The 14,046-nt window shown below is 51.7% G+C and overlaps 1 protein-coding gene across 1 annotated transcript in view; it reads right to left on the bottom strand.

The window, feature by feature from the left end:
* LOC116937995 (serine/threonine-protein kinase mTOR) overlaps positions 1 to 14,046 on the bottom strand; it is a 221,813-nt gene that overhangs the window by 93,185 nt on the left and 114,582 nt on the right. The window contains 2 exon segments of the mRNA XM_076058486.1: positions 269 to 346; positions 7,511 to 7,626. Coding sequence (XP_075914601.1) covers positions 269 to 346; positions 7,511 to 7,626 — 194 coding nt within the window.

Here is a 14,046-nt window from a genome sequence, read left to right as displayed (position 1 = left end):
ACCACCACCATCATCACCACCAATGATGTTGCTGCTGATGTTGCCTATGATGACTCTTCAACTACTGCTGCTGATGCTGCTGATGATGCTGATCATTCTTCTACTCCTGCTGATGATGCTGCTGATGATGATGCTGATCATTCTCCTACTCCTGCTGCTGATGCTGCTGATGATGATGCTGATCATTCTCCTACTCCTGCTGCTGATGCTGCTGGCGACGACGACGATGATGATGATGACGATGCTGGATGATGGATCGATGGCTCACCCCATAGGCTCGACTGTAGCTCTCTCCGGCCATCGCTGTGAGCTCCGTGTCCAGGATGTCACGGGCCTTGTCGATGCACTGCACGCAGACACAGACAAAGATCCCCAGGGTAGCCTTAGCAGATCGTGAGGGGCAAGTGTAGGTAGTCGTGGAGAGTAGCTCTGACGGTGCAGGAGAGCACGGTGGTACACTTACACACACACTCACTCATACACACATACACACACATACACACACTCATACATACACTCATACATACACTCACTCATACACACACATACACACACACACACTCACTTATACACACACACACTCATACACACACACATACACTTATACACACATACATACACACACTCACACACACACGCACTCACTCATACATACATACACTTATACACACTCACACACACACACACTTATACACACACACTTATACACACACACTCACTCATACACACACAAACACTTATACACACATACATACACACACACACTCACTCATACACACATACATACACTTATACACACATACACACACACTCACTCATACACACACACTTATACACACATACACACACATACACACACACACTCACTCATACACACACACACTTATACACACATACACACACTCACTCACACTCACTCACTCACACATACACACACATACACACACTCACACACATACACACACTCACACACTCACACACATACACACACATACACTTATACACACTCACACACACACATACACTCATACACACACATACACACTCACTCACACACTCACACACACATACACACACTCACTCATATACACACACACACTCACTCATACACACACATACACACTCACACACACACTCATACACATATACATACACACACTCACATATACACACACATACACACACACACACACTCATACACACACACAGACACTCACTGATACACACTCACTCACACACTCATACACACACATACACACACTCACTCATACACACACTTATACACACATACTCATACACACACACATGCACTCACACACTCACTCACACACACACACTTATACACACACATACACTTATACACACATACGCACACACACTCACACACACATACACACACTCACACACATACACACACTCACTCATACACACACATACACTTATACACACATACACACACATACACTCATACATTCATACACAGACACACACATACACACACTCATACACACACACATACACACACACTCATACACACATACACACTCATACACACACACTCATACACACATACACACACTCATACACACACATACACACACATACACTCATACACAGACACACACATACACACACACACTCGTACAAAGACAAAGATCCCCGTATAGCCTTAACAGACTATAGGGGCAAGTGCTGTTAGCGAGCACTCATACACACACATACACACACTCATACACACACATACACACACACTCATACACAAATACACTCACACACACAAAGATAAGACAAAGATCCCCCGTATAGCCTTAACAGACTGTAGGGGCAAGTGCTGTTAGCGAGCACCTATGAAGGCCGGAACGGTACACGAGGGGGTGGGTGGCCAGAACCACACCCGACCGCCTTTGTCTCCCCAGTGGCGATGTTTACACACCGCACCAGCTACTCATCAGGGTTTATAGCGCAGCGTAGCGCTACCCGCTACACTACCGCTCACGACTCACACACACTCACTCACACACTCACTCACTAGCTCACACAATCACTCACACTCTCACTCACATTCTCACTCACACACTCACACACTCACCTCACACACTCACACACCCACTCGTACAATCACTCACAGACTCACTCACACACTCACCGACTCACTCACTCATACAATCACTCACACTCTTACTCACACACTCACTCACACTCTCACTCACAATCTCACTCACACACACACTCACCTCACACACTCACACACCCACTTGTACAATCACTCGCAGACTCACTCACACACTCACTCACTCATCCACTCAACTCACTCACTCACCCACCCACGCACCCACTCACTCACTCACCCACTCACTCACACAATCACTCACACACTCACTCACTCACACTCTCTCTCACTCACATTCTCACTCACCCACTCACTCACTCACCCACTCACTCACTCACACACTCACACACTCACCTCACACACTCACCCACTCACTCACCTCACACACTCACACACCCACTCGTACAATCACTCACAGACTCACACTCACTCACACTCACACACTCACTCATTCACCCACTCACTCACTCACCCACTCGTACAATCACTCACAGACTCACTCACACTCACTCACTCACACACTCACTCGTACAATCACTCACACTCTCACTCACACACTTACTCACTCACTCACCCACTGGTACAATCTCTCACAGACTCACTCACACTCACTCACACTCATTCACACTCACTCACTCACCCACTCACCCACCCACTCCCTCACACACTCATCCACCCACTCACTCACACGCTCACTCACTCACTCACCCACTCACCCACCCACTCCCTCACTCACCCACTCACACACTCACTCACCCACTCACTCACTCACCCACCCACTCACTCACCCACCCATTCAACTCACTCACCCACTCACTCACTCACACACTCACCCACCCACCCACTCACTCACCCACTCACTCACCTCACACACTCACTCACTCACCCACTCACTCACGTCACACACTCACTCACTCACACTCACTCACCCACCCACCCACTCACTCACTCACCCACTCACTCACCCACACACTCACCCACACACTCACTCACCTCACTCACACACCCACTCACTCACTCACCCACTCACTCACCTCACTCACTCACCCACTCACTCACTCACCCACTCACTCACTCACCCACTCACTCACCCACACACTCACCCACACACTCACTCAACTCACTCACACACCCACTCACTCACTCACCCACTCACTCACCTCACACACTCACCCACCCACTCCCTCACTCACTGACCCACTCACTCACTCACACTCACCCACTCACTCACCCACACACTCACCCACTCACTCACCCACACACTCACTCACCTCACACACCCACCCACTCACTCACTCACCCACTCACTCACCCACTCACCCACCCACTCACTCACCCACCCACACACTCACCCACTCACCCACTCACCCACCCACACACTCACACACTCACTCACCTCACTCACTCACTCTCACTCACCCACCCACCCACCCACACACCCACTCACACACTCACTCACTCACCTCACTCACCCACACACTCACACACTCACTCATCCACTCTCACAATCACAGCAGCGTGGCGCTAACCACAACAGCCACCGCTCCCTCCACCACCCCAACGAGACACAGACAAAGGTCACCCACGTAGCCTCTAAACAGCGTGTGCGGGGCAAGTGCTTGCTGGCGGTGGGTAGCAGCACCGGTGGAGTGGTGAGTGGGCGAGTGAGTGGGTGGGTGGGTGGGTGTGTGAGAGAGTGAGTGGGTGGGTGGGTGGGTGAGTGGGTGGGTGGGTGGGTGAGTGGGTGGGTGAGTGGGTGGGTGGGTGGTTGAGTGGGTGGGTGAGTGAGTGTGTGGGTGGTTGAGTGGGTGGGTGGTTGAGTGGGTGGGTGAGTGAGTGTGTGGGTGGGTGGTTGAGTGGGTGGGTGGTTGAGTGGGTGGGTGAGTGAGTGTGTGGGTGGGTGGTTGAGTGGGTGGGTGGTTGAGTGGGTGGGTGAGTGAGTGTGTGGGTGGGTGGTTGAGTGGGTGGATGGTTGAGTGGGTGTGTGGGTGAGTGTGTGGGTGGTTGAGTGGGTGGGTGAATGAGTAAGCGAGTGGGTGGGTGTGTGACAGAGTGAGTGGGTGGGTGAGTGGGTGAGTGTGTGGGTGGTTGAGTGGGTGGTTAGGTGGTTGAGTGAGTGGACGGGTGGTTGAGTGAGTGGGTGGGTGAGTGAGTGTGTGGGTGGTTGAGTGGGTGGGTGAATGAGTAAGCGAGTGGGTGGGTGTGTGAGAGAGTGAGTGGGTGGTTGAGTGGGTGGGTGGTTGGGTGGTTGAGTGGGTGGGTGAGTAAGCGAGTGGGTGGGTGTGTGAGAGAGTGAGTGGGTGGGTGAGTGAGTGTGTGTGGGTGGTTGAGTGGGTGGTTGGGTGGTTGAGTGGGTGGGTGGTTGAGTGGGTGGGTGAGTGAGTGTGTGAATGGGTGGTTGAGTGGGTGGGTGTGTGAGTGGGTCGGTGAGTGTGTGGGTGGGTGGTTGAGTGGGTGAGTGGGTGGGTGGTTGAGTGGGTGGGTGGTTGAGTGGGTGTGTGGGTGAGTGTGTAGGTGGTTGAGTGGGTGAGTGAATGAGTAAACGAGTGGGTGAGTGAGTAAGTGGGTGGGTGAGTGGGTGTGTGGGTGAGTGAGTGTGTGGGTGAGGGGTTGAGTGAGTGGGTGGTTGAGTGGGTTGTAGGTGGGTAAGTAGGTGGGTGGGTGGTTGAGTTGGTGGGTGAGTGAGTGGGTGGGTGAGTGGGTGGATGAGTGGGTGGTTGAGTGGGTGGTTGAGTGGGTGGATGAGTGGGTGAGTGGGTGTGTGGGTGGGTGGTTGAGTGGGTGGGTGAGTGAGCGTGTTGGTGGGTGTGGGTGGGTGTGAATACGTGAGTGTATCTGTGTGTGCATGTGTGAGTGTGAATGAGTGTGAGTGAGTAAGTGTGAGTGTGAATGAGCGTATGTGAGTGAGTGTGAGTGAGTGAGTTACCTGCTGAGCGAGTGAGAGTGAGCGAGTGTGAGTGAGTGAGAGTGAGTGTGAGTGAGTGTGAGTGAGTGTGAGTGAGTGAGTTACATGCTGAGCGAGTGAGAGGGAGTGAGTGTGAGTGAGTGAGTGTGAGTGTTAGTGAGTGTGAGTGAACGAGTGTGAGCGAGTGAGAGTGAGCGAGTGTGAGTGAGTGAGTGTGAGTGAGTGTGAGCGAGTGAGTTACCTGCTGAGCGAGTGAGTGAATGTGAGTGAGTGTGAGTGAGTGTGAGTGAGCGAGTGTGAGTGAGTGAGTGTGAGTGAGTGTGCGTGCATGTGAGTGAGTGTGAGTGAGTTACCTGCTGAGCGAGTGAGTGAGTGTGAGTGTGTGTGAGTGTGAGAGTGAGTGTGAATGAGTGTGTGAGTGAGTGTGTGAGTGAGTGTGTGAGTGAGTGTGTGAATGAGTGTGTGAGTGAGTGTGTGAGTGAGTGTGTGAGTGAGTGTGTGAGTGAGTGTGTGTGTGAGTGAGTGAGTGAGTGTGTCAGTGAGTGAGTGTGAGTGAGTGAGTGTGAGTGAGTGAGTGTGAGTGAGTGTGAGTGAGTGAGTGAGTGTGAGTGAGTGTGTGAGTGAGTGAGTGTGAGTGAGTGAGTGAGTGTGAGTGTGTGAGTGAGTGTGAGTGAGTGAGTGAGTGTGAGTGAGTGAGTGTGAGAGTGAGTGTGAATGAGTGTGTGAGTGAGTGTGAGTGAGTGAGTGTGAGTGAGTGAGTGTGAGTGAGTGTGAGTGAGTGGGTGAGTGAGTGTGAGTGAGTGAGTGAGTGTGTGAGTGAGTGAGTGTGAGTGACTGAGTGAGAGTGAGTGTGTGAGAGTGTGTGTGAGTGTGAGTGAGTGTGTGAGAGTGTGTGAGTGTGTGAGTGAGTGAGTGAGTGTGAGTGTGTGAGTGTGAGTGAGTGAGTGTGAGTGAGTGAGTGTGAGTGAGTGAGAGTGAGTGAGTGTGAGTGAGTGTGAGTGAGCGAGTGAGTGTGAGTGAGTGAGTGTGAGTGAGAGTGAGTGTGAGTGAGTGTGAGTGAGTTACCTGTTGAGCGAGTGAGTATGAGCGAGTATGAGTGAGTGAGAGTGAGTATGAGTGTGTGAGTGAGTGTGAGTGAGTGAGTGTGAGTGAGTGAGTGTGAGTGAGTGAGTATGAGTGAGTGAGTGAGAGTGAGTGAGTGTGAGTGAGTATGAGTGTGTGAGTGAGTGTGAGTGAGTGAGTGTGAGTGAGTGAGTGTGAGAGTGTGAGTGAGTGTGTGAGTGAGTGAGAGTGAGTGAGAGAGTGAGAGAGTGGGTGAGTGGGTGAGTGAGTGAGTGTGAGTGAGTGTGAGTGAGTGTGTGTGAGTGTGAGTGAGTGTGAGTGAGTGTGAGTGAGTGTGAGTGAGTGAGTGTGAGTGAGTGTGAGTGAGTGAGTGAGTATGAGTGAGTGTGAGTGAGTGTGAGTGAGTGAGTGAGTGTGAGTGAGTGTGTGTGAGTGAGTGTGAGTGAGTGAGTGAGTGTGAGTGAGTGTGTGTGAGTGAGTGTGAGTGAGTGAGTGTGAGTGAGTGAGTGTGAGTGAGTGTGTGTGAGTGAGTGTGAGTGAGTGAGTGTGAGTGAGTGAGTGTGAGTGAGTGAGTGAGAGTGAGTGTGAGTGAGTGTGTGAGTGTGAGTAAGAGTGAGGGTGAGTGTGTGAGTGAGTGTGAGTGAGTGAGTGAGTGTGAGTGAGTGAGTGAGTGTGAGTGAGTGTGAGTGAGTGAGTGTGAGTGAGTGAGTGAGTGTGAGTGAGTGTGAGTGAGTGAGTGTGAGTGAGTGAGTGAGTGTGAGTAAGAGTGAGTGTGAGTGAGTGTGAGTGAATGTGAGTGAGTGTGAGTGAGTGTGAGTGAGTGAGTGTGAGTAAGTGTGTGTGAGTGAGTGTGAGTGAGTGAGTGTGAGTGAGTGAGAGTGAGTTACCTGCTGAGCGAGTGAGTGAGTGTGTGTGAGTGAGTGTGAGTGAGTGTGAGTGAGTGTGTGAGTGAGTGAGTGAGTTACCTGCTGAGCGAGTGAGTGAGTGTGAGTGAGTGAGTGTGTGAGTGAGTGTGTGAGTGAGTGTGTGAGTGAGTGTGTGAGTGTGAGTGAGTTACCTGCTGAGCGAGTGTGTGTGAGTGAGTGTGAGTGAGTGTGAGTGAGTGTGTGTGAGTGTGTGAGTGAGTGTGTGTGAGTGTGTGAGTGAGTGTTACCTGCTGAGCGAGTGTGAGTGAGTGAGTGTGAGTGTGTGAGTGTGAGAGTGAGTGAGTGAGTGTGAGTGTGTGAGTGTGAGTGAGTGAGTGTGAGTGTGTGAGAGTGAGTGAGTGTGAGTAAGAGTGAGTGAGTGTGAGTAAGAGTGAGTGAGTGAGTGAGTTACCTGCTGAGCGAGTGAGTGAGTGTGAGTGAGTGTGAGTGAGTGAGTGAGTGTGAGTGAGTGTGAGTGAGTGTGAGTGAGTGTGAGTGAGTGTGAGTAAGAGTGAGTGAGTGAGTTACCTGCTGAGCGAGTGAGTAGTGGTCTTGGTGCAAGGCGAGCACAGCGCGGTAGAAGGCTCCGTCGTGCGTGTCTCTGGGTATCATGCACGTGTACTCCTCCATACTGTCCCATTGCCCTGTAGGGTACACACATGTACACACACGTGTACACACGTGTACTCCTCCATACTGTCCCACTGCCCTGTAGAGTACACACACACATGTACACACACACACACACGTGTACTCCTCCATACTGTCCCATTGCCCTGTAGGGTACACACACACACGTGTACACACATGTACACACACACACACGTGTACTCCTCCATACTGTCCCATTGCCCTGTAGGGTACACACACACATGTACACACACACGTGTACACACACACGTGTACTCCTCCATACTGTCCCATTGCCCTGTAGAGTACACACACACACACGTGTACACACACACACACGTGTACTCCTCCATACTGTCCCATTGCCCTGCAGAGTACACACACACATGTACACACACACACACACACGTGTACTCCTCCATACTGTCCCACTGCGCTGTAGAGTACACACACACACACGTGTACACACACACACGTGTACTCCTCCATACTGTCCCATTGCCCTGTAGAGTACACACACACACGTACACACACACACACACGTGTACTCCTCCATACTGTCCCACTGCCCTGTAGGGTACACACACACACACGTGTACACACACACACACGTGTACACACACACGTGTACTCCTCCATACTGTCCCACTGCCCTGTAGGGTACACACACACACACGTGTACACACACACACACGTGTACACACACACGTGTACTCCTCCATACTGTCCCATTGCCCTGTAGAGCACACACACACGTGTACACACACACATGTACACACACACATGTACACACACACACACACACGTGTACTCCTCCATACTGTCCCACTGCCCTGTAGGGTACACACACACGTGTACACACATGTACACACACACACACACACGTGTACTCCTCCATACTGTCCCACTGCCCTGTAGGGTACACACACACGTGTACACACACACACACACACGTGTACTCCTCCATACTGTCCCATTGCCCTGTAGGGTACACACACACACGTGTACACACATGTACACACACACACACGTGTACTCCTCCATACTGTCCCATTGCCCTGTAGAGTACACACACACGTGTACACACACACGTGTACTCCTCCATACTGTCCCACTGCCCTGTAGGGTACACACACACGTGTACACACACACGTGTACACACACACGTGTACTCCTCCATACTGTCCCACTGCCCTGTAGGGTACACACACACGTGTACACACACACACGTGTACACACACACACACACGTGTACTCCTCCATACTGTCCCATTGCCCTGTAGGGTACACACACACATGTACACACACACGTGTACTCCTCCATACTGTCCCATTGCCCTGTAGGGTACACACACACACATGTACACACACACGTGTACACACACACACACGTGTACACACATGTACACACACACACGTGTACTCCTCCATACTGTCCCACTGCCCTGCAGGGTACACACATGTACACACACACATGTACACACACACACACACACGTGTACTCCTCCATACTGTCCCATTGCCCTGTAGGGTACACACACACACATGTACACACACACGTGTACACACACACACACACGTGTACACACACACGTGTACACACACACACACGTGTACACACACGTGTACTCCTCCATACTGTCCCATTGCCCTGTAGAGTACACACACACACACACGTGTACACACACACACACACGTGTACTCCTCCATACTGTCCCATTGCCCTGTAGAGTACACACACACACACACACGTGTACACACACACACACACGTGTACTCCTCCATACTGTCCCACTGCCCTGTAGAGTACACACACACACACGTGTACACACACACACACGTGTACTCCTCCATACTGTCCCACTGCCCTGTAGGGTACACACACACACACGTGTACACACACACACACGTGTACTCCTCCATACTGTCCCACTGCCCTGTAGGGTACACACACACGTGTACACACACACGTGTACTCCTCCATACTGTCCCATTGCCCTGTAGGGTACACACACACACATGTACACACACACGTGTACACACACACACACGTGTACACACATGTACACACACACACGTGTACTCCTCCATACTGTCCCACTGCCCTGCAGGGTACACACATGTACACACACACATGTACACACACACACACACGTGTACTCCTCCATACTGTCCCATTGCCCTGTAGGGTACACACACACACATGTACACACACACGTGTACACACACACACACACGTGTACACACACACGTGTACACACACACACACACGTGTACACACACACGTGTACTCCTCCATACTGTCCCATTGCCCTGTAGGGTACACACACACACACGTGTACACACACACACACACACGTGTACTCCTCCATACTGTCCCATTGCCCTGTAGGGTACACACACACACACACGTGTACACACACACACACACGTGTACTCCTCCATACTGTCCCATTGCCCTGTAGAGCACACACACACACACACGTGTACACACACACACACACGTGTACTCCTCCATACTGTCCCATTGCCCTGTAGAGTACACACATGTACACACACACGTGTACACACACACACACGTGTACTCCTCCATACTGTCCCATTGCCCTGTAGAGTACACACACACACACGTGTACACACACACGTGTACTCCTCCATACTGTCCCACTGCCCTGTAGAGTACACACACACACACGTGTACACACACACACACATGTACTCCTCCATACTGTCCCATTGCCCTGTAGGGTACACACATGTACACACACACGTGTAAACACACACGTGTACACACACACACGTGTACTCCTCCATACTGTCCCACTGCCCTGTAGAGTACACACACACACACGTGTACACACACACACACACGTGTACTCCTCCATACTGTCCCATTGCCCTGTAGAGTACACACATGTACACACACACACATGTACACACACACACGTGTACTCCTCCATACTGTCCCACTGCCCTGTAGAGTACACACATGTACACACACACACGTGTACACACACACACGTGTACTCCTCCATACTGTCCCATTGCCCTGTAGAGTACACACATGTACACACACACGTGTACACACACACACGTGTACTCCTCCATACTGTCCCATTGCCCTGTAGAGTACACACACACACATGTACACACACACACGTGTACACACACACACGTGTACACACACACACATGTACACACACACACACGTGTACTCCTCCATACTGTCCCACTGCCCTGTAGAGTACACACATGTACACACGTGTACACACACACACATGTACACACACACACACGTGTACACACACACACACATGTGTACACACACACACACACGTGTACTCCTCCATACTGTCCCACTGCCCTGTAGAGTACACACACACACATGTACACACACACACACGTGTACTCCTCCATACTGTCCCACTGCCCTGCAGGGTACACACATGTACACACACACGTGTACACACACGTGTACTCCTCCATACTGTCCCATTGCCCTGCAGAGTACACACAAAGATCCCCCATATAGCCTTAACAGACTGTAGGGGCAAGTGCTGTTAGCGAGCACCTATGAAGGCCGGAACGGTACACGAGGGGGTGGGTGGCCAGCACCACGCCCGACCGCATTTGTCTCCCTAGTGGCGATGTTTAGAGTACACACACACACATGTACACACACGTGTACACACACACACACGTGTACTCCTCCATACTGTCCCATTGCCCTGCAGAGTACACACATGTACACACACACGTGTACACACACACACGTGTACACACACACATGTACACACACACACACACACATGTACACACACACACACACATGTACACACACACACGTGTACACACACACACACACGTGTACTCCTCCATACTGTCCCATTGCCCTGCAGAGTACACACATGTACACACACACGTGTACACACACACACGTGTACACACACACATGTACACACACACACACACACATGTACACACACACACACACATGTACACACACACACGTGTACACACACACACACACGTGTACTCCTCCATACTGTCCCATTGCCCTGCAGGGTACACACATGTACACACACACGTGTACTCCTCCATACTGTCCCACTGCCCTGCAGAGTACACACATGTACACACACACACATGTACACACACACACGTGTACACACACACACATGTACACACACATGTACACACACACACACATGTACACACACGTGTACACACACACACACACGTGTACACACAACACGTGTACTCCTCCATGCTGTCCCACTGCCCTGCAGAGCACACACACACACACGTGTACACACACACACACACACGTACACACACACACACGTACACACACACGTGCACACACACGTACACACACACACACGTACACACATGTACACACACACGCGTACACACACACACGTACACACACACGTGTACTCCTCCATGCTGTCCCACTGCCCTGCAGAGCACACAAACACGTGTACACACATGTACACACACACACGCCTACACACACGCATATATACACACACACACGCCTACACACACACACCTACACGCCTACACACACACACACACACCTACACGCACACATACCAACACACGCACGCACACACCTACGCACACACACGTGAGTGAGTGAGTGGGTGAGTGAGTGAGTGTGTGAGTTGAGTGAGCGAGTGAGTGAGTGAGTGGGTGAGTGAGTGAGTGTGTGTGTGAGTGGGTCAGTGGGTGAGTGTGTGAGTGAGTGGGTGAGTGGGTGGGTGGGTGAGTGAGTGAGTGGGTGAGTGAGTGAGTGTGTGAGTGAGTGGGTGAGTGGGTGGGTGAGTGAGTGAGTGGGTGAGTGAGTGAGTGAGCGAGCGAGTGAGTGGGTGAGTGAGTGAGTGTGTGTGTGAGTGAGTGGGTCAGTGGGTGAGTGAGTGTGTGAGTGGGTGGGTGAGTGGGTGGGTGGGTGAGTGAGTGAGTGTGTGTGTCAGTGAGTGAGTGAGCGAGCGAGTGAGTGAGTGAGTGGGTGAGTGAGTGAGTGAGTGGTGAGTGAGTGAGTGAGTGGGTGAGTGAGGTGAGGTGGTGAGTGAGTGGTGAGTGAGTGAGTGAGTGTGTGAGTGAGTGGGTGAGTGAGTGGGTGAGTGAGTGAGTGAGGAAGTGAGTGAGTGAGTGTGTGAGTGTGTGAGTAAGTGAGTGGGTGAGTGAGTGAGTAAGTGGTGAGGTGAGTGAGTGGTGAGTGAGTGGGTGAGTGAATGAGTGAGTGTGTGGGTGGTGAGTGAGTGTGTGGGTGGGTGAGTGAGAGAAGTGAGTGGTGGTGAGTGAGTGGTGAGTGAGTGAGTGGTGAGTGAGTGAGTGTGTGTGAGTGAGTGAGTGAGTGTGTGGTGAGTGAGTGAGTGAGTGGTGAGTGGTGAGTGAGTGAGTGTGTGAGTGAGTGGGTGGGTGGGTGAGTGAGTAAAGTGAGTGTGTGGTGAGTGAGTGAGTGAGTGGTGAGTGAGTGAGTGGGTGAGTGAGTGTGTGTGTGAGTGAGTGAGTGTGTGGTGAGTGAGTGAGTGAGTGTGTGGTGAGTGAGGAGTGAGTGGTGAGTGGTGAGTGTGTGGTGAGTGTGTGAGTGGTGAGTGAGTGAGTGAGTGGTGAGTGAGTGAGTGGGTGAGTGTGTGTGTGAGTGAGTGAGTGAGTGAGTGAGTGATTGGTGAGTGAGGTGGTGAGTGGTGAGTGTGTGGAGAGTGTGTGTGTGGTGAGTGGTGTGAGTGAGTGAGTGAGGTGAGTGAGTGAGAGTGGTGTGAGTGAGTGAGTGAGTGGTGAGAGTGGTGAGTGAGTGAGTGGTGTAGTGAGTGGGTGAGTGGATGGTGAGAGATGCGTGAGCTAGGGTGGTGGGTGAGTGAGTGAGTGAGTGGTGAGTGAGTGGTGAGTGAGTGAGTGGTGAGTGAGTGAGTGAGTGGTGAGTGAGTGGTGAGTGAGTGAGTGGGTGAGTAAGTGAGTGAGTGGTGAGTGAGTGAGTGAGTGGTGAGTGAGTGGTGAGTGAGTGAGTGGTGAGTGAGTGAGTGGTGAGTGAGTGGTGAGTGAGTGAGTGGTGAGTGAGTGGTGAGTGGTGAGTGAGTGGTGAGTGGTGAGTGAGTGGTGAGTGAGTGGTGAGTGAGTGGTGAGTGAGTGAGTGAGTGGTGAGTGAGTGGTGAGTGAGTGGTGAGTGAGTGAGTGGTGAGTGAGTGGTGAGTGAGTGGTGAGTGAGTGGTGAGTGGTGAGTGAGTGAGTGGTGAGTGGTGAGTGAGTGGTGAGTGGTGAGTGAGTGAGTGGTGAGTGAGTGAGTGAGTGGTGAGTGAGTGCTGAGTGAGTGAGTGGTGAGTGAGTGAGTGGTGAGTGAGTGAGTGAGTGGTGAGTGTGTAAGTGAGTGAGTGGTGAGTGAGTGAGTGAGTGGTGAGTGAGTGGTGAGTGAGTGAGTGAGTGGTGAG

Source organism: Petromyzon marinus, assembly GCF_048934315.1.
Source record: "Petromyzon marinus isolate PM22_M1 ecotype Great Lakes invasive population chromosome 75 unlocalized genomic scaffold, UKy_Petmar_22M1.pri1.0 chr75_unloc.4, whole genome shotgun sequence".
In the NCBI taxonomy this organism is placed as follows: Eukaryota; Metazoa; Chordata; class Hyperoartia; order Petromyzontiformes; family Petromyzontidae; genus Petromyzon; species Petromyzon marinus.
This window is presented reverse-complemented; position numbering and strand designations above follow the sequence as displayed.